Source organism: Bos indicus x Bos taurus, chromosome X (assembly GCF_003369695.1).
Source record: "Bos indicus x Bos taurus breed Angus x Brahman F1 hybrid chromosome X, Bos_hybrid_MaternalHap_v2.0, whole genome shotgun sequence".
Taxonomy (NCBI): domain Eukaryota; kingdom Metazoa; phylum Chordata; class Mammalia; order Artiodactyla; family Bovidae; genus Bos; species Bos indicus x Bos taurus.
In genome coordinates, this window is record NC_040105.1 from 95,139,875 (window position 1) to 95,167,655 (window position 27,781).

The following is a 27,781-nucleotide window of genomic DNA, read 5'->3' on the forward strand; positions in this document are numbered from 1 at the left end:
CAGCAAAGGTCCATCTAGTCAAAGCTATGGTTTTTCCAGTAATGTATGGATGTGAGAGTTGGACTATAAAGAAAGCTGAGGGCCGAAGAATTGATGCTTTTGAACTGTGGTATTGGAGGAGACTCTTGAGAGTCCCTTGTACTGCAAGGAGATCCAACCAGTCCATCCTAAAGGAAATCAGTCCTGAATATTCATTGGAAGGACTAATGCTAAAGCTGAAACTCCAATACTTTGGCCACCTGATGCAAAGAACTGACTCATTTGATAAGTCCTGATGCTGGGAATGATTGAAGGCAGGAGGAGAAGGGGATGACAGAGGATGAGATGGTTGGCTGGCATCACCACCTCAATGGGCATGAGTTTGAGTAAACTCCGGGATTTGGTGATGGACAGGGAGGCCTGGCATGCTGCAGTCCATGGGGTCGCAAAGAGTCGGACACGACTGAGCGACTGAACTGAACTAAATTGTACTAGTTTCTTTTCATTTGCCCAAAGATAATAGATCAAGGTGCTGCAATAAGGGAAGGGGGGGATTTAATCCCGTTATAACTAATGACATGCCTCACAATAGCTCCTTGTGGGACTGGTTTGTAAATGCTGTAAGACAGCACGGCTAATTAAGATCAAACCAGGAACTTCAGCAGAATGGGATAAACCAAACAGAGTTGATTTTTATTTCACTATGTTTTCTCCTCAGGAGGAGAGAGGAGGACATAAAGCTAGGAGGTGAGGTACCCAGTGATTATTCTGGGTTTGTCCAGAGGAGACAGTAGGAGACCTCTGAGCCTGGAAAGGAGATCAGCCCTGGGATTTCTTTGGAGGGAATGATGCTAAAGCTGAAACTCCAGTACTTTGGCCACGTCATGCGAAGAGTTGACTCATTGGAAAAGACTCTGATGCCGGGAGGGATTGGGGGCAGGAGGAGAAGGGGACGACAGAGGATGAGAAGGCTGGATGGCATCACTGACTTAATGGACGTGAGTCTGGGTGAACTCCGGGAGTTGGTGATGGACAGGGAGGCCTGGCGTGCTGCGATTCACGGGGTCGCAAAGAGTCGGACACGATTGAGCGACTGAACTGAACTGAACTGAGCCCGGAAAGCACAGCTCTTCTGAGCGTGTCTGGTCTCACCCGGTGGAGTAAGGCATGTCTAGTGCCTACACTAGAATGGAGAAGCCCCCAAACAGCCAGACGTCCCAAATATGCCTTCTCTCCGTCGGGGTCACCCTAGGACCCTCCTTGACAAGTGATTGGCCGCCAATCTCCAGAGGGCAGAAAATAGGGACTTCAAATAATAAGAGGGCTGGGCAAATAAGCCATGCTGTTAGCAGCAATTTGCTTACATTTTAAAATAACTATCATCATTGTTGGGAGCCCAGTCCAACCGAACAGTCACAGGAGCGGAGGGAGCAAAGGGCCAGCCGCAGAGTGCTCATTCCGAGACCCAAACTCCTCGTCCCCTCAGCATCGGACCTACAGCCGCATCGGACGGCCGCTCTTGGGGCTCCTGCCTCCGGACCTGCCAGGGACCGACCCGAGAAGGATCCGAATCCAGCTCAGAAGGCGGCGCTGCGAAGACAAAAGCCTGCACTAGCCAGAACGCGCCGCTACAAGTCGCGCGTCCAACTTCCACCCTTCCAATTTCTGCAGGCCGGATTCGCCAGCCCCGCGGCCACCACGCCCTCCTCTCCCCATAGCCCTCTAGCTCTGGCGGGGCCGCACATCCTCACCCGAAGACTTGAAGACCAGAGAAAGGTAGACTACTGCACCGACACCGCTTCACACTCTGAACGAGGTTAGTGTTACCGTGAGGAGCTCCTGCAGTTGTAAGTTGCGTGGCAGGCCCCGCCCCCCAAACCCACCCTAACAATCTCTGATTGGTCAAGAAATCCTAGATCCGCCTCCTTGCCCCTCCCACCGCTTTAGCCTTGCTAGCCTTAGTCCACTATTTCTCCTCTACTCAGGACCTCACCCCTGCAACCTGGTGTTAATACTGTCATACCAGATTCGCTTCCCCAGTGCCAAGTCGTTCAGTCGTGTCCGACTCTTTGTGACCCCATGAACTATACATTCCATGGAATTCTCTAGGCCAGAATACTGGAATGGGTAGCCTTTCCCTTCTCCAGGGGATCTTTCCAACCCAAGGATCCAACCCAGGTCTCCCACATTGTAGGCGGATTCTTTACCAGCTGAGCCACAAGGGAAACCCAGGAATACTGGAGTGGGTAGCCTATCCCTTCTCCAGGGGATCTTCCCGACCCAGGAATCTAATCTGGGTCTCCTGCACTGCAGGCTGATTCTTTACCAACTGAGCTATCAGAGTTTAATAAGGTCATACCAGATTTGCCTTCCTAGGCCCCATTCAAACTCACTCTGATTCCTCCAGGGATTGATGGCTGACCTAACTCCCCTGCTTCTCCCACTACGTCCATTCTGAGGGTCCACTTCCCTTCCTCCTATGTATGCTCACTCCTCCATGATAATAGGGGCCTTTACAATAAGTAGATACATCTTACTCAGTTAGCTTTATATCTGTCTGAAGCTCCGAGATCCAAGCTGAAGGAGTCTTAATCAGATACTCCCTGCTTTTTATAGCCATAGGAGCTATACGTTGTGACGACCAAACAGTGATTTGGAAGCAATGTTCAGTGTTGTCTGTTCTAATTCTGCGAGGTCATGGGGGAGGGATGTTCATGAAGAGGGTGAGCGGTTTGGGGTCATTCACTCTCTCAGCTGAGCATTTCTGTGACAGTGGTGGGCTCCTATGTAAGTTATATTTTCCGATTTTCAGCCAGTGAACATGGTAACAGTCAGTTTAGGGTAATCAGAGAAACTGCTGAGGCTATTCATCTTGATTTTCTCCAATCTTGATCATTTTGCTTGATCCACAGTAGTTGCTTAAACACCCATCTTTAGATTGAAGTAGTAAGTCCAGGGGAGAAGGCAATGGCACCCCACTCCAGTACTCTTGCCTGGAAAATCCCATGGATGGAGGGGCCTGGTAGGCTGCAGTCCATGGGGTCACTAAGAGTCGGACACGACTGAGCGACTTCACTTTCACTTTTCACTTTCATGCATTGGAGAAGGAAATGGCAACCCACTCCAGTGTTCTTGCCTGGAGAATCCCAGGGACGGGGGAGCCTGGTGGGCTGCCGTCTGTGGGGTCGCACAGAGTCAGACATGACTGAAGCGACTTAGCAGCAGCAGCAGCAGCAGCAGCAGCAGCAGCAAGTCCAGGATAGAGCAGAATTTTTGGACAGCAGCACCACCCAGTGTCTATGTTGGGGAGAAAAGTGAGGATCTGGTAGTTACTTGCAAGAACTCAGTCTTCAAGGTGATTTTCTGTATATTCACCCAGAACCTTAGAATGTTAAGATAAAATGAAGATAGGACTATATCTTCAGCTTGTACTCCATATTTTCTATATGGCTCTTGTATTGTGGAAGAGATCTACATAGATCATCAATCACTGTCTCCTCAAGCATTTCTTCCACATCTCTTCCACCTCCTCCACATCTCTTCATTTATTTTTCTATGCTCTTGTAGCATGGGGTGCAAACTTGAGAGTTTTGTGTGTTTGTTGGGTGAACTTGTAAAACAGAAAAACAAGCTCATTCAACAAATGACATTCACTGAGTACCTACAATGTCCCATACATTAAATATAATAAACACCAGTGTTTCTGCCACTCTGATTTGGATGTTGTTGATATTTAGGTATATTTACTGTCTTTTTTTTTTTAAGGAATAAAAACATTACAGAAAAATTCAGGTTTTCTTAACCTTCACCCCATTTCCACTCCCCTCTCACTTTCCCAGGGGTACTCTTATCCTGAATGTGATATGTAGTTCCTAGCCAAGTTTTCTATCATTACAGATTTATATGATCTGTTTCCAGGAGCAACGTGGACAATATTTTTGTCCAGTGCTCCAGGTGTAAGACTGAATTTCCACATCTCTTGGGTTGACAGGAAGCTCCAGACAGGCACCTCCCCACTCCTGCCCCAAACTCCAAAGTCTATCTTAAATCTATCCACCTCAAATCCTTAGAATTCCTCTCACATCCACCCTTTCATGTTTCCATACAAATTTTAAAATTTTTCGTACTTGTTCTGTGGAAAATGTCACTGATAATTTAATTTTAAATCTGTAAGTTGCTTTGGTAGTGTATTCATTTTTACAATATTTATTCTCAATTTTTCACCATTGAGAATGACGTTTGCTATGGGTTTGTTGTATATGGCCTTTATTGTGTTGAAATAGGTTCCCAAGAATGTTTTAAGAATAAGAAATATAACAGCATGTTCCAGCTGCTGGAAAGGTAACTGATTACAATGAAATAAACATAATGAAATGTTTTTGGTTAAGATATATGTGTGTGTGTCTGTGTGTGTGTGTGTGTTTATACACACAGGTTGGCACTGATACAAGTCTGGAATATTATGTACCAAAATATTAGTGGTATTTATCAGTGTTAGGATATAGTATGTGTGTGTGTGTGCCAGTCACTCAGTCATGTCTGATTCTTTGTGACCCCATGGACTATAGCCCAACAGGCTTCTCTGTCCATGGAATTCTCCAGGCAAGAATACTGCAGTAGGTAACCATCCCTTTCTCCAGGGGATCTTCCTGACCCAGGGATCAAATTCAGGTCTCCTGAATTGCAGGCAGATTCTTTACTATTTGAGCCACCAGGGAAGCCCCAGGATATTCTATACTTTTCCTAATAATTTTTCTTATATTTACTATTTTTTCTACTATGAGCATACACAACTTAGGCAATAAAAAATAAGTTAAAGGATTGGGAAAATAAATATTCCCAGAAAGTTCAATAGAAAAAAATTGTGGTAGAAAAGAAGTTGAATTATTTTCAGAACAAAGTACATTTCTAAAGCAACATATGAATTCAGTTAACAGTATGATCATGAGAACTATCTCATTGTTCTTTGTTTCTTCCAATGGAAGGGCCAAAATCTGGGACCACCCTAAAACAAAAAAGATGCCTAAAAATAGAAAGCCTATCTCCCATAATCATTATTTTCAACAGCTATCATTTCTGCTCTTTAGATGTTTCTTGAGTATCAAGAGTGCTGTTTCACATCATGCTTTCGTGTGGATTCAGATACAGTCTCCTCAATGAAAAGCAACATTATCTGTAATAGTAGTAGCAGTACCTTTACAGCATTAATTATGGATTTACCCAGTAAAATAGATTGTGACTCTCACAGGAGAATGTGTAGTTAAGGGTGTCTTGGAAGCTTGTTCTTCAAATCTGGAGGATAAGCCATCTACCCTCATTAAAGCCATTTCAGAACTGGAAATTGATAAGCCAACCAATGGGCCTTTTTCACTGTCTTTTACTAAAATGGTGGCCCATCTTAGAGTCCAAGTGTGTAAGTCTGAGAAGTTGGAGCATTTCTAAGAATATGTGTTGTGTTTTAAATATCCTCTAAGACAGGCTCATACAAGTAAGTCTCCAAGTCTCTTTCACATCTTTGACTGTCCTCCAAAAGAGATAAGCCACCAACAATGCATAAGAATGCCGGTTTTCCCACCTCTTCTCCATTCCAATTTGTTTCCAAACTTCTTGTTCTTTGCCAATATGATTGATGAGAAACAGTATATCATTGTAATTATAATTTGCACTTCTGTTATTGTCAGTGAGGTGAAATATTTTCTTGTATATTTGAGAGACATTGTCTTTTGATGAACAATGTTTTACCATTTTTCTACTGGGTTGGTGGTCATTGGTCTTTTCTTTATGAATCCACAGAGGTTTGCTATATATTGAAGACCTTAGTAAGGTACAGTTTCAAGCATGAAAAGAAGACAGAAAAGGATAAAAACCTTTTATCAAATGTGTCCCCCCAAATGTTCATTGCAATACATGTTATTAAGATACTCAAGATTTCTTTCCAAAATATATTAAAAGAAATTCTTTGCTTCCTTCTTCCACTGAAAATTAGAGAGCATCTTCAGTGTGGCAGACTCTAGGCAAAGCCTTTGGTTTACAGACATCAAAGTGAAAAGTGAAGGTGTTAGTTGCTCAGTCCTGTCATCAAAGTGAAAAGTGAAGGTGTTAGTTGCTCAGTCCTGTCGGACTCTGTGATTCCATGGATTGTAGCCCACCAGACTCATCTGTCCATGGAATTATTCCTGCAAGAATACTGGAGTGGATAGCCATTCCCTTCTGCAAGGGACCTTCCTGACTCAGGGATCGAATCTGGGTCTCCTGCATTGCAGGCAGGTTCTTTACCATCTGAGCCACCAGGGAAAGACAAAGACAAACCTAGAGACAGGTCTTGATGTACAAACAGTAGAAGATACCACGGAATTTTCATGACTAAATGGCCCCTCACTTGTTTCAACTTGAAAAGAATATATATATTCAGGGAGAATGAGCAATGCATTCATTAGGCAGGACACAGTGGTGAGAGAAAAGGAGGAATCAGGAGAGCAGTTCAAGGATCTGCCATGAGAAGTGAGTGGGTAGTGTCCCTTTTCCTTAGAGAGAACATTGTAAGAGGAGCCAGGACTGCCCCTACATGGTGCCTGACCCCTCGCTGTGGGATGAGAAACAGGGAGGATTGTCTGAGCAGGTGCAGGTCCTGTCAGGGAAAGATCCTCTTTGCTGGGCAACTGTGTGGACAGTGAATTGGTAAAGTGTGCCACCACAGCGACTGAGACAAGAGCAGCGTGGCAGAAAGAATGACGACACTGGCGCAGACAAGTGGTTTGTCTCCTCAGCCAGAGGTCTATCAGGGGCTGCCTTCCCTTAGAAGAGGGGCAGGGGCTTGGCTGCCACAGGTGCGCCTTTCCACCTTCACTCCCATGGCCCCAGAAACAATGAAAGCAGAACTGCAGAGGGCTGCCCAGAACCTCTGGGGTGGTCTGGCCTCAAATTGCTTCTCCTCTCCTCCTTTTCTGATATTTCCTCTACCTCACCTGACTTTTTATGCTGGCAATATGGTTGGTGTAAGAAGGCCTTAAGAACATCCAAGAAAAGAAGAGAAGTTAAAGGCAAAGGAGAAAAGGAAAGATATAAGCATCTGAATGCAGAGTTCCAAGAAGCAAGGAGAGATAAGAAAGTCTTCTTAACAGAACAATGCAAAGAAATAGAGGGAAAAAAATAGAATGGGAAAGACGAGATATCTCTTCAAGAAAATTATAGATACCAAGGGAATATTTCATGCAAAGATGAGTGCAATAAAGGACAGAAATGGTATGGGCCTAACAGAAGCAGAAGAGATTAAGAAAGGTGTCAAGAATACACAGAAGAACTGTACAAAAAAGGTCTTAATCACCTGGATAACCAGGATGCTGTGATCACTCACCTACAGCCAGACATTCTGGAGTGTGAAATCAAGTGGGCATCAGGAAGCATCACTAAAAACAAAGCTAGTGGAGATGATGGAATTCCAGCTGAGCTATTTCAAATCTGAGGATACTGTTAAAGTGCTGCACTCAATATGCCAGCAAATTTGGAAAACTCAGCAGTGGCCACAGGACTGGAAAAGATCAGTTTTCATTCCAATCCCAGAGAAGGGCAATGCCAAAGAATGTTCAAACTACCTCACAATTTCACTCATTTCACATGCTAGCAAAGTAATGTTCAAAATCCTTCAAGCTAGTCTTCAACAGTACATGAACAGAGAACATCCAGATATTCAAGCTGGTTTAGAAAAGGCAGAGGAATCAGAGATCAAATTGCCAACCTCCATTGGAGCATCAATAAAGCAAGGTAATTCCACAAAAACATCTACTTCTGCTTCATTGACTACACTGAAGTCTTTGACTGTGTGGATCACAACAAACTGAAAAATTCTTAAAGAGATGGGAATATCAGATAACCTTACATGTCTCCTAACAAACCTGTATGCAGGTCAAGAAGTAACAGTTAGAACCGAACATGAAACAACAGACTGGTTCAAAACTGGGAAAGGAGTATGTCAAGGGTATATATTGTCACCCTGCTTATTTAACTTATATGCAGAGTACATCATGCAAAATGACAGGCTGGATGAAGTTCAAGCTGGAATCAGGATTGACAGGAGAAATATCAGTAACTTTAGATATGCAGATGACACCATCCTAATGGCAGAAAGCAAAGAGGAACCAAGAGCCTCTTAATGAGGGTGAAAGAGGAGAGTGAAAAAGCTGGCTTAAAACTCAACATTCAAAAAACGAAGATCACAGCATCCGGTCTTATCATTTCATGGCAAATAGATGGGAAAAAATGGAAATGGTGAGAGACTTTATTTTCTTGGGCTCCAAAATCACTGCAGATGGTGACCACAGCCATGAAATTAAAAGACTCTTGCTCCTTGGAAGAAAAGCTATGACCAACCTAGACAGTGTATTAAAAAAGCAGAGACATCACTTTGCTGACAAAGGTCCATATAGTCAAAGCTATGGTTTTTCTGGTAGTCATGTATGGACGTGAGAGCTGGACCATAAAGAAAGCAGAGAACTGAAGAACTGAGGCTTTAGCACTGTGGTGCTGGAGAAGACTCTTAAGAGTCCTTTGGATAGCAAGGAAATAAAATGAGTCAATCCTAAAGGAAATCAATCCTGAATATTCATTGGGAGGACTTATGCTCAAGCTGAAGCTCCAATACTTTGGCCTCTTGATGCGAGCTGACTCATTGGAAAAGACCCTGATGTTGGGAAAGATTGAGGGGCAGGAGGAGTAGGGAGCAACAGAGAATGAAATGGTTGGATAGCATAATCATCAAGTCAATAGACACGAGTTTGAGCAAACTCCAGGAGATGGTGAAGGACAGGGAAGCCTGGAGTTCCTTCAGTTCATGTGGTTGCAAAGATTCTGACAGGACTGAGCAACTGAACAACAATATGTGGTGAGGCATAAAGAGGGGCCCACAATGAGATAGTTTGGCATTTAACCCATTCTTATTCAGTGCTGCTTTCTTAACTCTCTTCCATTTCATATTCCATTTTAGGTGATAAATAAGGAAACCCTGTGGTGGGGGTATGGGAGTGTGTGTATGGGCGGGGGGAGGGAGGTATTTAAGGGTACAAAGATATCTGAGTACTCATCCTCTTCTATGAGTACAGAATTGTTTTCCACATACCCATAATCAGGCCCTTGCATATTTAGGTGTAGAAAATATTGTGGGCATTCAGAGGGGAGGCAGGGCATAAGAATGGCATATGTACACACCTGCCTAGTATGGTATTAATATGCTTCTCTCCATACATCTGTGCTTTCCCTGTATTCTCTACCCACCTTATCTTCAACTATTTCTGTGAAAGAAATAAAGTAGGCAATAAGGGCCAGAGACTTAGAGAAGAACAAGACCAAGGTGTTTGACATTGATCAGTACATCCGATCAGAGCAGATTTCCAGACTCCCTAACCCATTCACTGGGCAAATGGATTGCTGGGAAGGACGGTTTGGAGGGGCTTGAGAAACCTGTATGCAGGTCAGGAAGCAACAGTTAGAACTGGACATGGAACAACAGACTGGTTCCAAACAGGAAAAGGAGTACGTCAAGGCTGTATATTGTCACCCTGCTTATTTAACTTATATGCAGAGTACATCATGAGAAACGCTGGGCTGGAGGAAGCACAAGCTGGAATCAAGATTGCCGGGAGAAATATCAATAACCTCAGATATGCATATGACACCACCCTTATGGCAGAAAGTGAAGAACTAAAGAGCCTCTTGATGAAAGTGAAAGAGGAGAGTGACAAAGTTGGCTTAAAGCTCCACATTCAGAAAACTAAGATCATGACATCCGGTCCCATCACTTCATGGCAAATAGATGGGGAAACAGAGGAAACAGTGGCTGACTTTATTTTTCTGGGCTCCAAAATCACTGTGGATGGTGAGTGCAGCCATGAAATTAAAAGACACCTGCTCCTTGGAAGGAAAGTTATGAGCAACCTAGACAGCATATTAAAAAGCAGAGACATTACTTTGTCAACAAAGGTCCGTCTAGTCAAGGCTATGGTTTTTCCAGTAGTCATGTATGGATGTGAGAGTTGGACTATAAAGAAAGCTGAGCGCCAAAGAATTGATGCTTTTGAACTGTGGTGTTGGAGAAGACTCTTGAGACTCCCTTGGGCTGCAAGGAGATCCAGCCAGTCCATGCTAGAGGAGATCAGTCCTGGGTGTTCATTGGAAGGACTGATGTTGAAGCTGAAACTCCAATACTTTAGCCACCATGCAAAGAGCTGACTCATTGGAGGCTTTCCTTGTAGCGCAGTCAGTAAAGAATCTGCCTGCAGTGCAGGAGACCCAGGTTCAAACCCTGGTTTGGGAAGATCCCCTGGAGAAGGAAATGGCAAACCACTCCAGTATCCTTGCCTGGATAATCTCATGGACAGTGCAGCCTGGTGGGCTGCAGTCCATGGGGTCTCAAAGAGACAGGCGCGACTGAGCGACTAATACTTGCTGCTGCTAAGTCGCTTCAGTCATGTTCGATTCTGTGCAACCCCGCAGACGGCAGCCCAACAGGCTCCCCCGTCCCTGGGATTCTCCAGGCCATAACACTGGAGTGGGTTGCCATTTCCTTCTCCAATGCATGAAAGTGAAAAGTGAAAGTGAAGTCGCTCAGTAAGTGTCCGACTCTTCGTGACCCCATGGACTGCAGCCTACCAGGCTCCTCGGTCCATGGGATTTTCCAGGCAAGAGTACTGGAGTGGAGTGCCATTGCCTTCTCCGGACTAATACTTACTTACTAATATTTACTGATGCTGGGAAAGATTGAGGGCAGGAGAAGGGGACGACAGAGGATAAGATGGCTGGATGGCATCACTGACTCAGTGGACATGGGTTTGGGTGGACTCTGGGTGTTGGTGATGTACAACCTGGCGTGCTGTGGTTCAGGGGGTCGCAAAGAGTTGGACGCGACTGAACTGAACTTGCATGGAAGGGCTTCTCTCATGGAAGGGCTTCTCTCATGGAAGGGATGCATAGTTTCAGAATAGACGAGAATTTACCTTCCTGTGTCAGTCTTGAGCCTGTCGGTCCTGAGCCTCTTTCCCGACCTTTACCCACACCCCTAACCCCACCCATAGCTGCGGACCTCGGACTTCGGAGAGCGGAATGTGTAAATCTACATTTTGGTACCTGTCTGCCTCATCAGGTCAGAGCTGATTCACTGACGCCACGTCCCGAAACCTGTACACATTTCAGTTCAGGGGAAAATACTGTAGGTTTGCGGTAGGGGAGCTCTCTAAGAGAAAGGAACTAATACCAGATCCTTTCATTTAGTCGGCTTCTCACCGACCGGCGAGGCTTTCTCCATATCCAAACCTCGCCCACTCCAGCAGCGTAAACAGCCAGGGCGGGCGGGACCCGGCTCGCCGGAAGAGGAAGGAGCGGCGCTGTGCAAAGCGTGGTATCACTCCGCTTCCGTAAAGCCGGATCCTCTTCAACTCCCCTCTTGCAGCTCTGGTTGTCTGTGTTGTTTCTTCGGATGAGGCGAGACAAAGTCTGTGGAGGAAATGGTGGCTGTTAAAGAGTTACTAGGAGCGGGTCCCTGAGGTGTCCTCGGGACAAGAAGAAGGAAATACCAAAAAGTGACAATCGTATGCCAATTGCGGTCTTTCATCTGATAAAGTAGGTATCTCGTCCTGAGTCCCAGGTGCCGGGCCCGTCTCCAAACAGTCGGCGCCATTGTCTCATGTCCTTGAGCTCATCTGTCTGTCCCTCTTTCGTAGGTGTCTGCACCCCTTCGAGGCAAGGAAATGAGAAAGCTACTTCTCGTCCAAGCGGAGCAGGTCAATGAAGAGGTGGGCACTGTTTGGGAGTGTGGATACGGGTGTCAGAGGTGAACGTGGGCGATGTGACTTGGTCCTGGGGCGAACGGGGTTGGTGAGAGGGAAAGAGGGACAGTGGTCATTTGCGTGGCATACAATGATAAATGAATTATCTGCTTCTTGCTAGCTTGACTTCCAGACACTGCACCCCGCCACCATGTTTGGGGAGGGAAAGGAGAATAGTAGCGGCCTCTAGCGGAGGAATGGTGGCTTACAGTAATAGGAGGAGGGGCTCCTGCTGTTCGTGAGAGCAGTTGTCTGGAGAGCCCTGGGGGAGACTGAAAAGAGGTTGTAAGTGTTTGGCCCTGTATTAGAAGAGAGCCTCCTGTCCTGATTACTAGGCTGAGTATTAATAACCAAGTCTCTCCCACTGTCTTTTCATTGGGTCATTGAGTGTGTATCATGCGTTTATTTGTGTAGGTCTGTTTCTACGTTTGTGGTTCTCCATGTTTCTGTAAACATGATCTGTAGGGGGCAGTGAACCTCAAAAGGAGGAGTAAGAAAAAGAAAATTGGCATAACCTCTGTAGAGAGGGCAGTGCTTCGGTGTGGTAGGTGGCTAGGACTAGAGCAGGTAGGGAGCTAGGGGTAACTCCTTTCTGCTGGCTTTCCAAACCATCTTCCCTTTTCCTATAGTGTTGAAGAAAATGATAGGCTTTGGGGAGAAGAAGGAAACATAAGAACAAGAAAATAATACTTTTCATTGATTTCCAAAACAATTTCAGTGGTTTGAGCATTCCATCCTTACTACCAGCAGCACAGTCTTGCAGCGATTTTTGAGTTGTCTCTGCGGGGGAATTGTCAGACTGAGAATGGAGCAGAGGAGCTTGGGGCTTGGGGGAGGAGAGGAAGAAAGAAATTTTCGGCAGTCAGGTACTTGTATCCAGAAAGGATCAGTGTCTTAGGTGCTGATATCTACCAAGGACTCAATCTCCATTGTCTTCTGTATCTGTATTTATTTATTTATCTCTGCACTTGTGAGTCTTTGTGTATAGATCTGTCTTTAGATTTGCGGACCTCTCAGTTGTTGTGAAGACTTGTAAATGGGAACTCAGCTTGAAGCTTGGAAATAAGGAGGAAGAGAAATGTGCCCTGTATCTGTTTAGATTGGTGGGAGGGTAGAGTGATTGAGACTAGGGAATTATCTGTCTCTTCTGTTTTGTCAGTTTACTAACCTGTTTGGTCTTCTGCCTGGAGAAGGCAATGGCATCCCACTCCAGTACTCTTGCCTGGAAAATCCCATGGACGGAGGAGCCTGATGGGCTATAGTCCATGGGGTCGAGAAGAGTCGGACACAACTGGGCGACTTCACTTTCACTTTCATGCATTGGAGAAGGAAATAGCAACCCACTCCAGTGTTCTTGCCTGGAGAATCCCAGGGACCGGGGAGCCTGGTGGGCTGCCATCTATGGGGTTGCACAGAGTCGGACACGACTGAAGCGACTTAGCAGTAGCAGCAGCAGTTGGTCTTCTGCCAATTTAGGTGGAAGCCTTCCTAAGCTTTAGAGGTATAGAAGGGTAATACCTGCTTTTGTTACTTCCCACTTGGTTTTCCTAGCCAAGTTCTGAAACAGAGAAATGTTAGGGCAGTTTCTGAAGAGGAATATGATGGGAAACAGGGAGGAGGAGTGGTACTGAATGAAGCAGGGCAATGGGGGAAAGGGACAGGAAGGAGGGAAACACTAGACACACTACAAATGTAGGGACCAGGGACCAAGGTCAGTCTACCAAGAGATCAGTTTTCATATCTTCCTGTTTATTTGTCCATAGATCTGCCTTTTAGGTCTGCTGTGAGTCTTATCATCACTGGAAACAAGGAAAGGAGGAGGAAATTACTGCAGATCAGTGAAGGTTTGTGTGTGTGGAGACTTCCTCAGTAGACCTGTAGGATGAAGTAGTGGAGATCTGCCTGGGTGCAGCAGAGGTAAAGTGCCAGCCTAGGGATTCTTCAGCCTCTCTCACTCCCATCCAACTTTTCCACTCTCCGTGCTCTTGTTTTGTGTCTGGAATAAACATTGATTTTACCTGCAATAGTAGGGAACATGAAATGGAGGAAGAGTTTGCTAATTATCTGCCTTTTCCACTTAGCCCTGAATTTCCATACTTTTCTCTTTCCATATTGTGCTAATCAACATGGAAAAAAGTTAGAAAAAGACTTAAAGTCCCATTTCCTTCCTCCACTCCTAGGTCCAACTTCAGTGGCAGATCTGGTGGCCTTGGAGTGGCTGAAGACCACCACCCTCCACAGGGCTGTGCTCAGGCACACGGCCATCCTTCCCTTCCCTGAGTGAGCTTCCTCTGCGCGTTGTTTATATCACTGGCAGAGCCTGTAGTTTGAAAGGGGGCTGAGTGACAACTGGACTTTGTATGAAAACACCAACCTGGGAGAGATCTTCAGTCAAGGCTGAGACAGGGGTGGGGATATATAACTTGGCCTCGCCTGTAACTTGGATTGTGATTGACTTTGGTGCTGAGGCAAGGGCAGAGGAGGGCCTGAGGTTGGCCTGAAAGCTGGCATCCGTGGCCCTGCCAACACTAAAGCCAAGGCTAAGATCCAAGCCAAGGCGGTGGCTGAGGCAGAACTGAAAACAGGACTGGTAACCCAGGCCAAGGCTGGGGATAGAGCAGTGGCCAGGACACAGTGACCTATGCTGAGGCCATGGCTCTGACAAGGCGAGTGAGCAAGATGGAATCTAAGACTAAGACTAGAGTCATGGCTGAGACCAAGGCAACCCCCCTGACAGAACCTAGTGTAGTGTCCCAAACCAAATCAAAGGCCATGCCTATGTCCAGGCTCAGTGCTGTCACCCATTATAAAGTGAAGGCTGGTGCTGGAAGGGAAGCCAATATCGGTTCCAAAGACAACATTGGGTCCAGGTCCCAGAGAAGGAGCAAGGCCAGCATCAAGTTGAAGGCTGGGGACAGAGCTGGTACTGTAACTCAGTTCAGTGATGAGGATGGAAAAAATGTCTGTTCTTGGTTTTGGACTGGAGAAGAGCCTAGTGTAGGATCCTGGTTCTGGCCTAAAGAAGACAACCCATTTCAAGTGTATAAGCCTCCAGCTAAGATCCAGGAAATGCCCAAGCCTACACCCAAACCTGAACTCACTGTAAAGCAAAAAGCAAAAGCATGGTCAAGGGCCAGGTTTTGTGTCCTAGTTCCGGTAGATGGAGGGGAGCAATCCTTACCTCCAGGAGGGAATTGGACTCTTGTTGATACCTTGATTGAAACTCCTCTAGGGATTCGACCTCTGACCAAGATCCCACCGTGTAATGGGCCTTACTTTCAGACTTTAGCTGAGCTCAAAAATCAGGTTAAATGTAGGGAAAAGTATAGGCCCAATCCAAAAACCTGTCGCTGCAAATCACATGTTTTTAGTTTAGAGCCTAAAGAGTTTGATAAACTTGTTGCCCTGCTTAAATTAACTAGGGATCCTTTCATTCATGAAATAGCTACAATGATAATGGGTATCAGTCCTGCTTATCCATTTACCCAAGATATAATTCATGATGTAGGTATTACTGTTATGATTGAAAACTTGGTCAATAATCCCAATGTTAACGAACACCCTAGAACTTTAAATATGGTGGATGACAGCTTTGAGTTTTCTGGAGAACCACAAATAGGAGAGTTGTACATAAATCAAGTTTGTAGGGACATAATCGCTTATCCTTTGAACTCCACCATGCAGCTGGATGGATTAAAATTATTAGTGCAGCTGAGTGTAAGGTTTGAGTACCACCATATAATTCTCAATTACATTCTAGATTTCCTCACTTTGTTAAACAAGGGAAGTGTTAAAACCAAGCTTTATGTTTTAAAAGTGTGTTTGCACTTGTCTAAAAATCAAGCCAATACAAGAGAACTGATCAGTGCCAAAGTGTTGTCATCATTGGTTGCACCCTTTAACAAAAATGAGTCAAAGGCCAGTATTCTTAATATCATTGAAATATTTGAGAATATAAATTTCCAATTTAAAAAGAAGGTGAAGCTATTTACCAAGGAAGAGTTCACTAAATATGAACTTATTTCCATATTTGAGGGCGCAAAAGAGTTTGGTCAGAAACTACAAGACTTAGCAGAGCATAGTGATCCTGAGGTGAGAGATAAAGTTATAAGATTAATACTCAAACTCTGAATAGCTGTATGTTCTCACAAAACCTTTAGCAGTTTTTTTGGTATTGTAGTTTGAAACCAATGCAACTTAAAAGTTCAGTATTTATGCTATCTGTGCTGATTGAAGGAGCCAATTTTATGGATACCAAATGATCTTGAGAGCTTGAATGTTTGTTGGTTTTCATTGTGCTATATAAGTTCAGATATTTTTAGTATTTTTGCATTATGACCTGATAATGAACCTATTCATTCTGAGTAAGTTATACTTCTGTGCTTTATATTAACATAAGTGTATTCATTTAATATTTCAATTACATGTGAATAAAGTTGCATGCTAAAACTGGTGAAAACATTGTCCTAGTTCTTCAGTTGAAATCTAGTCAGAGGGATAAAGCACAAATAACAGGATTAAAAAGAGCACAGTCCATGTCTGTAGCAGGGTACAAACAACAAGTTTATGTTGACAGATCCTTTAGTTTCAACATGTTCAAGAAGGAGAATCACCCTACACAAGAAGACAGGACTGTGTCTTAGCTGACATCTGGGCAGATCTGGGAAAAGGGGTGAAGACATAGACTTTAGGAGTAAAGGAACACAGATGCTTTCTTTCTATTTTTTTTTTTTTTTTTACACAGATGCTTTCATTCCAGTCTGAGTTTCAGAACTTGTGCTTAGCCTTTCACATATGATATCTCATCAGGAAGATTTATAACCTTCAAGAAAATTCCTGGTTCTCATCCCCAACTAGCAAAGCCATGTTAGTGTGGTTCTAAAAGGACCCAGTCTCATTGTGTCCTCAACATTCAGGTGCTCATCTTTGGGGTACCAAGTTTACTGCTTCATCTGAGGCTCCCTCCCCCTGTATTCCTGGGTCTCAGAGGAGTGCCTTTCTAAGGTCTAACCACAGAAATTGCTTCATGGATAATCTCATTTGCCCCATCTTTATGACTGTTCTCATATTTGCTTTTATTTGCTGACCAATGCTTTGGACTTGGTGATTTACACCTATGCTTGATGACAGTGCCCTGTTTGTGCTGATCCCTTTTGATCAGAGCTCAGCTCTATGAGACAGCCACAGGGTACCAAAGTCCTTTAGGAGTGTGTGGTTAGGAAGAAATTAATTCCCCTCATCCCACTATTTTATTTATTTGTACAGTTTACAGAGCTGAAGCCATGTTGTCCATACTACCTCAGCTCCTCCTGTTTATACCTAACAGAACCTAGGTTCTGGTTAAGAGTTTGTGGCATAGAATGCCAGAGTTTAGATTGGGATCTCGGGTCCCTTTGCCTCTCCTACCTTTTATCTCCTTTGCTGTTATCATCTTTCCTTAACTGCCAGCATTGGAAAATTGAGTATTGGAAAATGCAGTGTACAAATACTGGTCTTCCTATTGAATTTTCTCTCTCTCCTTACTTTTTATGTGTTTGAGGGGAAGGCTTAAACTGAAAAATCTCTACAAGATGTCATGTGCCCCTAGTTTTAGCAATTATCTTTAATTTCTATTAAGGTCAAATCTGAATCTATCTTCTGTATATCTAGGAGTTGAAATGAAGGACAGCCACATATGTGCATTAAGGGTGAAAAAATGCAGGCTGGCTTTTTGCAACATACAGTAGATGATATTTGAAGTTCTTTATAACTTGTTTTTAATTCACAGAACTCCCATAGCATGGAGTTCCATCTGTGGGTGCTGCCTTCAGAATTGGGGATCTTCACAGAACTGTTGGACCAGACCCTTTGGAAGTATTCTGTGTCTCAAATGCTCTATGGAGCACACACTTAAAACAGTTGATAGGTGTAGAATTTTCCATCAGCTAAAGAGAAGGGTGAGTGTAGGGTGTATAGGTGTATCAAAGGAAGAAGCTGATGGTTTCTCCTTGGGTGGGAATTATGGAAGGCAGAATCAGTTTCCAAATTGTTCATTGCTCGTCTCTTGTTTCATCTCCTTTCCTGGAAAAATAATTCAAGCAAACCCATGTAGTATCAGAGCTGATACAGATACTACTTATCTCAGTATGTTGCTGGCTGGGGGTAAAACTCAGTGTAGATTTCTCATCTTCCCTGTCATTAAGTAAAACAAGAACTCTTCCTACAACACAACTGGATCATTAGCATCTACTGACCCTTTGCTGTGCCCTTAATTTTAAAAGAGGGACTTTCAGAGGAAGTCCATCTACATATCACCAGATTCCCTAGCAAGGCTTTCAAGGCACAATATCCTTCATGATCTTTCCACTATCTGCATTATATGCCACTACCTGACCTGCATTCAACCTACAGGGTACTTCAGGTTCTCTGAAACACCTTAGGTGAGAAATCCTGGTCCACAACTAACAGTTCTTCCCTCAGTGAACCAGTGATCAAGCACAAAAAAGCTTTTAGAGAAGAGGCACACTCATCCTTCAGTTTTCATAACAGATTATTTCTTCTGAGTCAAAACCAGTCTGATATGAAAAACAAAAACTTCTGTTGCTGTCATCCCTTGGTATATAAATCTTAAGTGGATAAAAAACCAAAGGAAATGACTCAAAGGTTGTACCTTTTCCATTTGAGATTCCTGTTAAAGTAATGTGATTTTTCTGGTATACCAAGAACAGTGGTAGGAACTTTTATGATTTACATAAATCCATTAATGTTATTATATATGTAGTAAAGTTTCAAAATATAATATTAAAATTCCCAAAGATAGCCTAGATGAACAACACAATTAATTCCCTCTCTCTCTTCATTCTGCAAGAAACATGGCTCCATTGTACAGGAAAAAAATATTTTCTTTTTGGGGACTGTTGTGGCCACCCCTAAGAGATGAAATACATTATCACTCTAGATTTTGTTCAGATGCTGGTATTGATAATGTCACACATGTATACACACCAAGACAGTATAAAAAGTTATTACTCAATAATGAGGCTTTCTGGGCAGAGCAGGGTAGCTCCCAGGCAGGTCTGAAAATGGCTTAAGAGAATAGGACAAGAATATGACCTTTGGGTTTTATGGTAGCTAAGAGATGGGTTCAGATTGAGGGTCCTGCAGATGGTTTGAACTTTTGCCAGTGCCTAAGGAGGGAGCACCTTGGCTTTCTGATTAGCTTGCCCAGATGTGGGGCAGAGGGGGAAGATATCAACTTATTCATATGTGGAGCAGAGGAGAGGGAGGGGTGAGGCTTAAAACCTATCAAGTAGTCAAAGTTAAAAAAATGAAGTCAGCCTTTTTATTATAGGAACTGTAACATATCAGCTTTTTTTTTTTTTTTACCAGTCATAACTTAAAGCATATACATATAAGTTTCTATTGTGATTGAAGCAAAAAATCATTTTTGGTTAATCAAACTTCCCTGAAATAGCTTTGTTCTGGCATCTTTGTCCCCAGAGCTCAATCTACCAGAATATCCTAAGAGTTACAATGATTTAATAAACCAGTGACATGGATATCTTGAGTAACTTAAGTGTTGACTCCACTACATCAGTAACAGGATTTGATGAATAATATAATGAATAAGAAGTATTTTCCTTAAACACTTCTCAGAGCAAAACCATGAAACTTATTTAGTTTGGCTTTAAAATTAGCAACATGCTTCAAATGATGCCATTGGTAAATTAGAAAGACAACTCATAGGATAGGAGAAAATACTTGCAAATCATATATATGATATGGAACTTGTATCCAGAATATATAATGAACTCTTGCCACCCAATAAAGACAAATAAAAAGCATTTAAAATGGCAAAGGATTTGATTAGACATGTTTTCAAAGAAGATATGTAAATGTCCAATAAACACATGAAAATATGCCCAACATCTTTAGAGAATTGCAAATCAAAACCACAGTGAAAGCATTTCACACCCACTGGATGGCTATAATTCTTTAAAAAATGGATAATAGTGTTGGCAAGGATGTAAAAAGTTTGGAACCCTCGAACCTGCTGGTGGAAATGTAAAAAGTTGCAGCCAACATACAAAACAATTTGGCAGTTTCTCTAGTGTGTGTGTTAGTTGCTCAGCCATGTCTGACTGTTTGGGACCCTATGGACTGTAGCGCACCAGGCTCCTCTGTCCATGTCCAGTATTCTCCACGCAAGAATACTGGAGTGGATTGCAGTTCCCTTCTCCAGGGAATCTTCCGACCAAGGATCGAACCCAGGTCTCCTGCAGTTCAGGCAAATTCTTTACTGCCTAAGCTACCAGGGAAGCCCAGTGTACCATGTCTTAATTACGTAACACCCAAGTTTGAATTAATATCAGCTTAGTTTCAAGAGTAAAAGTCTGCCCTTACTGCTCAATTTCCCTCTTTATGTTATTGTCACAAATTAGATCTTTATACATATGTCCATTAGTACAGATTTTTAGTTATAGTTTATGCATTTGGCTTTTAAAATACAGTATAAATTTATCCATGTTGTGACAAATGGCACGATTTCATTCTTTTTTTAAATTAATTTATTTTTTACTGAAGGATAATTGCTTTACAGAATTTTGCTGTTTTCTGTCAATTTCATTCTTTTTTAAGGCTGAGTAATCTGTGTGTGTGTGTGTGTGTGTGTGTGTGTGTGTATCTTCTTTTTCCATTCATCTGTTGATGGACATCTAGGTTGTTTCCAAATTTTGGTTAATGTAAATAATGCCGCAGTGAATATAGGGTGCATATATCTTTTAAAGTTAGTGTTGTGTTCTTCAGTTAAATTATCAGAAGTGGGGTTGCTTGATGGTATGCCAGTTCTATTTTTGATTTTTTGAGCAACTGTTTTCCATAGTGGCTGCACCAGTTTATATTCCCACCAGCAGGTGCAAAAGGGTTCCCTTTTTTTCCACATCCTTGCCAACATGTTACTTCTTGTCTTTTTGATAACGGACATTCTAACAGGTATGAGGTAATATCACATTGTGGTTTAAATTTGCATTTCCCTGATGATTAGTGATGTTGAGCATCTTCTCATGTGTCGATTGGCCTTTTGTATGTCCTTTAGAGAAATGTCCATTCAGGTTCTGTGCCCGTTTTTAATCTGATTGTTCATTTTTCTTTTCATATTGAATTATGTGATTTTTTAATAATTTGGATATAAACCCCTTATCAGATATATCATTTACAATTATTTTCTCCTATTCCATATCTTGTTCTTTCATTTTGCTGATGGTTTGCTAGGTGAAATAAGTCAGAGAAAGACAGGTACCATATGAGCTCACTTATATGTGGAGTCTAAAAGACAAAAGAAACAAAACGGAAACAGAGGGAGTTCTCTGCTACCCTAGTGATTAGGATTCTGGGCTTTCACTGATATGGCCCAGGTTAAATTCCTGGTTGGGAACTGAAATCCCATAATCTGTGCAGATGGGAAAAAAAAAAAAAAACAACAAAAACTAGAAAACATAAACAGACTTACAGAGAGCAAACTTATGGTTTCCAGAGGGGAGGAAGGTGGGGGGTATCATGGTGCAGTAGGTGAACAAATCATACAATATTTATTATTTGTGTCTGGCTGCTTCATATATTTTCAAAGTTTATCCTTGTAGCATGTATCAAAATTTTATTTCTTTTTACAGCTGAATAATAGTTCGTTGCTGGTATATACCACATTTTGTTTATCCATTCATCTGTCAATGGACATTTTGGTTGTTTCCAATTTTTGGCTGCTGTGAATAATGCTAAGAACATTGGTGGCACAAATATCTGATTCAGTCTTTGCTTTCAGTTATTTTGGTTAAATAACTAGAAGTGGAATTGATACATCATATGGTAATTCTGTGTTTAATTTTTTTGAAGAACTCACATACTGTTTTCCACAGTGGCTACATCATTTTTCATTCTCATCAGCAATGCACATGGGTATCAATTTCTCCACATCCTTGCCAGCATTTGTTATTTTTCTGTATAGTACCCATCTTAATGTGTATGAAGTGGTATCTTGTGGTTTTGCTTTGTATTTCCCTAATGACCAGTGATGTTGTGCGTCTTTTCATGTGCTTATTGGGCTATTTGCATATCTTTGAAAAAAAAGTCTATTTGAGGCCTTTGCCCTTAATGAGGGCTTCCTTCATAGCTCAGTTGGTAAAGAATCTGCCTGCAGTGCAGGAGACCCCGGTTTGATTCCTGGGTGGGAAAGATCTGCTGGAGAAGGCATAGGCTACCCAATCCAGTATTCTTGGGCTTCCCTTGTGGCTCAGCTGGTAAAGAGTCCGCCTGCAATGCGGGAGACCTGGGCTTGATCCCTGGGTTGGGAAGATCCCCTGGAGAAAGGAAAGGCTATGCACTCCAGTATTCTGGCCTGGAGAATTCCATAGACTGTGTAGTCCACGGGATTGCAGAGTCGGACACGACTGAGCAACTTTCACTTTCACTTCACTTTGCCCTTAAAAATAAACTCTTAAAAATAGGGATGTTTGGTCTGTTTTGTTATTGTTGTTGACTTTTAGGAGTCCTTTAAATATTCTTGATATTAACCCCTTATTATATATATGATTTGCAAGTATTTTATCCCATTCTATGGCTTGCCTCTTCACTGTCTCGAAAGGATCTTTTGATACACCTAAGCCTTTAATTTTGACAAAGTCCAGTTTATTTTTTCTTATGTTTTGGTGTTCTATCCAAGAAATCATTGCCAAACTCAATGTCATTAAGTTCTTCCCTATATTTTCTTCTAAGAGTTTCAACGTTTTAGCTCTTGAGTTGGTCATTGATCCACTTTGAATTAATTTTAGTACGTGGTATGGGGCTTCCCTGGTGGCTCAGATGTTGAACCATCTGCCTGCACTGTGAGAGACCTGGGTTTGATCCCTGGCTCAGGAAGAGCCCCTGGAGAGGGGAATGGCTACCCAGTCCAGTATTCTTGCCTGGAGAATTCCATGGACAGAGGAGCCTGGTGGACAGACACGACTGAGTGACTAACACTTTCACCCTCACATGTGGTATGAGATAAAGCTCCAAATCCATTCTTTCACATGTGGGTATCCAGTTTTCCCAACACCATTTCTTGAAAAGAATGTTCATTCCCCATTGAATGGTTTTGGTACCCTTGTCAAAACTCATTTGGCCACATATATGCAAGGGATTATTTCTTGGCTCTTTATTCTGTTTCACTGATTTGTGTTTCTATCTTTATGCCAGTACCATACTGTTGAGATTGCTGCAGTTACTGTAGTAAGCTTTGTGTGGTATTGTGATTTATAAGGAATATAATTGGTCATTCAGATGACCAAGATATGTTTCTCATATATATTTGGTCTCCATCTACTGTCCCTGGCTCACAGCTCCTGAAACCCTTGAAATTTCCTGGAAAAGAGCAATGAGAACACCTTTTGTGATAATGTTTGGTCTCTTATCCTCAGTTCCTGAAATCCACTTCAGAGCCATTATGGTGAAATACATGTTTTGTTATTCATTTGTTGTTCAGTTGCTAAGTTGTGTCTGACTCTTTGGGACCCCATGGACTGCAGGATGCCAGGCTTCCCTGCCTTTTTCCACCACAACTAGGTTTATGTTAATGAGATGACTTTTGGAAAGCACCAGAGATAGTGACCCATTGCCAGAGGAACCAACCCTGTGATTAGAAGTTGTAATATTCAGTCCAAACCCCTCCTATTACTTCCTGGGAAGGGAGAGAATGTAGAAGTTGAATCAACCACCAGTAGCCAATGATTTAATCAATTATGCCCATGTAATGAAGCCTCGATAAACACCCAAAAGGATGGGATTTGGAGAGCTTCAGACTTGGAGAACACATGAAGATTCTGGGAGAGTGGAGCACTACAAGAGAGCATGGAAGCTCTGCACCCATTCCCCATACCTTGTCCTATGTAATCCAGCTGGCTGTTTCTGAATTACATCCTTTGATAATAAACTAGTAATCTGGTAGGTAAAGTGTTTCTCTGAATTCTGTAGGTCACTCTAGAAAATTAATTAAAACCAAGGAGGAGGCCATAGGAACCTTTGATTTATAGCCAGTTGGTCATAAGTACAGGTAACAACCTTGGCTTGAAATTGACATTTGAAGTGAAGGCAGTCTTATGGGACTGGGTCCCTAACCTGTGGAATCTGATGCTATCTCTGGATAGATAGTATCATAATTAAGTTTACTTGTAGGACACCTTGCTGACATTTGAGAATTACTTGTTGGTATAGGAAACCACCTCCCCCTCCCCACCTTCTGACACATACACATTGGAAATGGGTTCAGAACTACTTTAGTTAGTATCAGAGAAGTGGGATTTGTTAGAAAGCCCTGGCTCACGTAAACATGTAGTTTGGGAAAAGAAAGGATGAAAAGGTGGGGGATGAGGAACCTTTGATTCGTGATCATACATGGTATCGAGCAACAGCTGTGCTATAGTCTGATACGAAGGGTAAAAGTTGCCAATGAAATTTAGGGATGGATCTGTTGATGAGAAATTAGTAGTCAATCTAAGAAAGGCATGAAAATTTTATTTATGCAACCTGAGGATTATAACTATGGAGGCAGACTTTCAGAAGCAACCTGAGGATTATAACTATGGTGGCAGACTTTCAGAAGCAACCTGAGGATTATAACTATGGAGGCAGATTTTCAGAAAGTTCTGAAGACTGTCCCATTTGTTAGAGGTCAAAGCACAGTTGTATAGTTTTTGAGACAAAGGATTATATGTCAACTGACATATTGATACAATCCAGGTCTGCAAGTACAAAGTGAGTAGTGAGTGGGTCACCATGACTCCTTACAAGGTTAAGAAGGAAGGTTATATCCTAGAGAGATCTGATTAGTGCAGATGCACAATACACACTAAAGGGAAGGGAGGAGGCCCAAATGGTCAGAGAAAAATTTTATGTTTACATTTTCTTGCCTTGCCATAAAATTAGAATTTTATTTCATCAGATCCAACTCCTGGGGAGTTGTCTCACTAGATGAATAAGGAAGTGCAGACTAATAAGAAAAAAGGTAAATATACAATCTTGGTAATTATCTGTTAATAGCTAAAGTAAAAGAGAGTGTTAGATCAGACCCTGATGTTAGACCAAGCTCAGATTTCAGTGAGTCTGATCTTCAGTCACTAGCCTCACAGCTGCCTCCACCCCAAGGTAGAAATTATGCAGAGGCAACAGAAAGTACCTCTAAAACCTCTAGTTACTAGGAAGGTAGTCATTGTAGGGGGAGGGCAAAACCAAAACACTGTTGAAACCAGGGGACATTAGTGTGAAGGAGTTGTTTTATTTTGTAGATCAATATCATCAGTCTCCTGAGGAACCTTTACTGAAAAGTATTGTGAGAGCGACTAATTTAGGAGCTGTGTCTTTGGTTTTGAATGCCGCAGAATGAAAGAGCATGTTTGGGTTGGCACAGGACACACAGATCACTATAGAACAATCACAGATGGCTATATGTGATCCAGACACACAGGAAGTTATTCCTGAAGGAACAACTAGCCTGGTAGATGGGATAAAAGTCACTGTAAGGTCTGTTTACCCTGAGAAGAGGACTGCCCATCTTTCTGTATGAATGGAAACTGGATTACCCCAGATGAAGCAGCTGATATGTTTTGTATGCAAACCTTGTGGGACTGGCTTTATGAATACCAGGATATTCACCCAATGAATATACTTGTTACCCAGTCTTGGTAGATGCTATGTTAAAGTGCTCCTTTTGTATGGATACTCTATTGTAACCTTACTGCCACAAAACTGAGGGACAGTTCAAAAAGCCTTATGAAATTTACTGTCTCAGCTTCTTCTCATGGTCTTATTGATGCTAGTAAAAATATTAAGTTATTAACAAGAGAATGGAGAAGGCAGAGAAGAGAATCAAGAGAATGATTTTATCAGGGGAGAAATTTTAAACAGTTAAGGAATAAGATAGGAGTGGAGCGAAGAAGCAAGATTCATGGAACTCATCCTAGCAGAATAGAAATCTTTAGATAGTAATTAAGGAGTGGAATGACAGAGATTTTAATACAGCACTACCAATGGACTTACTGACCCCCCAGCATTAAATAGCCCCAGATAAGTCAGCTCTGTTTACCACAATTTTGAGAAAATTTGAAAGCCAGAAAACAGAAATTACAATGAGAAATCTGACCAATCACTTAGGGCAATAGTAAGACAATCAATATAAGATGGACAAATCTCATATAAGATTTAAGACATATAACATTTTATATGTCTTATATATAAGACTTTATGACTTATAGAGTCCCTTGGCTCTTGCTAAGGATCTAAAGTCTTTTGCATAAGCTTGGATAAAATAGTCAGATGGTGGAGAAAAGATTCCAAGACTCCTTGATACAGGAGTCTACAAACTGGTACCAAAATCCATTGATGAAACCTTGACTCAGGCTGCAGTTAAATTTAGAGAACATATAAGTGTAAGGGTTAATTAAATTATGAAAGTTGGAATGTTACCCAAATCTTTTTTAGGAACGGAAATTATGTCTGACTGGGGGAACGCTTCCCTTACATAGTATTGTAAAACCAAAACCCATTGATGAAGTCCTAATGGAGGCTAGTAAGGGTTGATGAAGTTAAGGTAAAAGTTTGTAGGAGAACTGATATATTTTAACAGGTTTCATGTGAAGTGATTGCATCTTTTTTTTCCCCTTTTTACTTGATTGTATTATGGGGATGGACATTGTATCTGACTGATGAATATTTCCCATACCTAGTAGTGTAAAACAGGAGGCAGGTAAATCCACCCTTCAAGCAGTGTTAATCGGCCATGCTAAATGGGAACCAGTAAGATTGCCTGAGCCAAAACAGTGTAGAATAGAGGCTGAGGTGTTGGTAGGCTGTGTATTAGCCCTATGTGAGGCATATAAGTTGTGTCTGACACTTTTGCAACCCCATGGACTATAGTTCACCAGGTTCCTCTGTCCATAGGATTTCCCAGGCAAGAATCCTGGAATAGGTTGCCATTTCCTTCCTGACTGGGGCTTATGGCAAGAGTCTGTGAGCCTCACAGCGACAATTACTGGCACTTTGGACTAGAAGATTTCCATTTGAGGGGCATTTTACTACCTTGCAATCAGATGAATTGAAGCTTACCCTTATGACTGACTGAAGGGCATAAAGTGATCTTGAAACTTGAAATAGCCATAATGTCTAGGATAATGGGACTGGCAGTACCCAGAGGAGTTCCACAGTAAAATGAAAATGGTTGGTAAAAGAACAAGCTGCATGAGTGATGCAAGGATGAGGTACTCCTGAGAGCAGGGGGCCTCTTTTCATTAAGGGCTGACTCTGAAACTGTAAGGTGCTGCTGGATTCTGTTGTAATGTGTACAGTGCCATATAAAGAGCCCTTAACTGACCAACAAAGCGCTCAACTTGTGGATGGCCAGTTTCATGGGAAATGGATAATATTTTAGAAGTGTTTGGGAGGCCAGCACTCCTGATTGAAGAAGGTAAAAATAGATCAGCCTGGTGTGCTGAATTGCATGCCGTTTTCCTAGCAGTGCTGGAATTGAGAAATGGCAAAAGCCCTTATGTTTGGGTTTTTACCTAAACTTGGGCAGTAACCCATGGCCTGGCCATATGGTCAGGTAGATAGGCAATGGAAAACTGGACTATTAAAGGGATGACCATATAGGGCACAGCTCCATGGAAATCACTGGGAATTTAAGGGGGTACATTAAAGTAGGACATATTGATGCTCATCAGAAGAACCCCCTTCCAAGGTTCAGAAGGTGATTGGAACCACCAAGTAGACCTTTTGGTGTGCTTCCTTGAGTTTGCCGCCTGGGTCCATGAAATGAGTGGACATGGGGGAAGGGCAGCAAGGCAAAGATGGGCTGAATCCAGATATATTTCTCTTACACCACCTGAGGCAATGCCAATGAGAACTGCTCTGTATGCCAGCAAAAGAGACAGACTGCAGATGGCTATGTGGCAGATTCACTGGGGGTGGGGGGAGGCCCTGATTATAGT

General features: G+C 42.5%; 3 protein-coding genes across 3 annotated transcripts in view; 2 read left to right on the forward strand and 1 right to left on the reverse strand.

Moving 5' to 3' along the window:
* LOC113887530 (T-complex protein 11 X-linked protein 2-like) overlaps positions 1-1,821 on the reverse strand; it is a 26,158-nt gene extending 24,337 nt beyond the window's left edge. The window contains exon 1 of the mRNA XM_027534710.1: positions 1,731-1,821. The gene's annotated coding sequence lies outside the window, so the exon portion shown is untranslated. The remainder of the gene's footprint in view (positions 1-1,730) is intronic.
* ARMCX5 (armadillo repeat containing X-linked 5) lies at positions 1,147-16,251 on the forward strand. Its single transcript, XM_027535434.1, is given in 7 exon segments — positions 1,147-1,246; positions 1,466-1,795; positions 11,043-11,110; positions 11,688-11,759; positions 12,258-12,336; positions 14,261-14,419; positions 14,422-16,251. Coding segments are annotated over 7 exon segments (2,310 nt in total). The 3' UTR covers positions 15,924-16,251.
* Positions 11,690-27,781, forward strand: part of LOC113886865 (protein BHLHb9-like) — a 107,553-nt gene continuing 91,461 nt past the window's right edge. The window contains exon 1 of the mRNA XM_027533470.1: positions 11,690-11,759. The gene's annotated coding sequence lies outside the window, so the exon portion shown is untranslated. The remainder of the gene's footprint in view (positions 11,760-27,781) is intronic.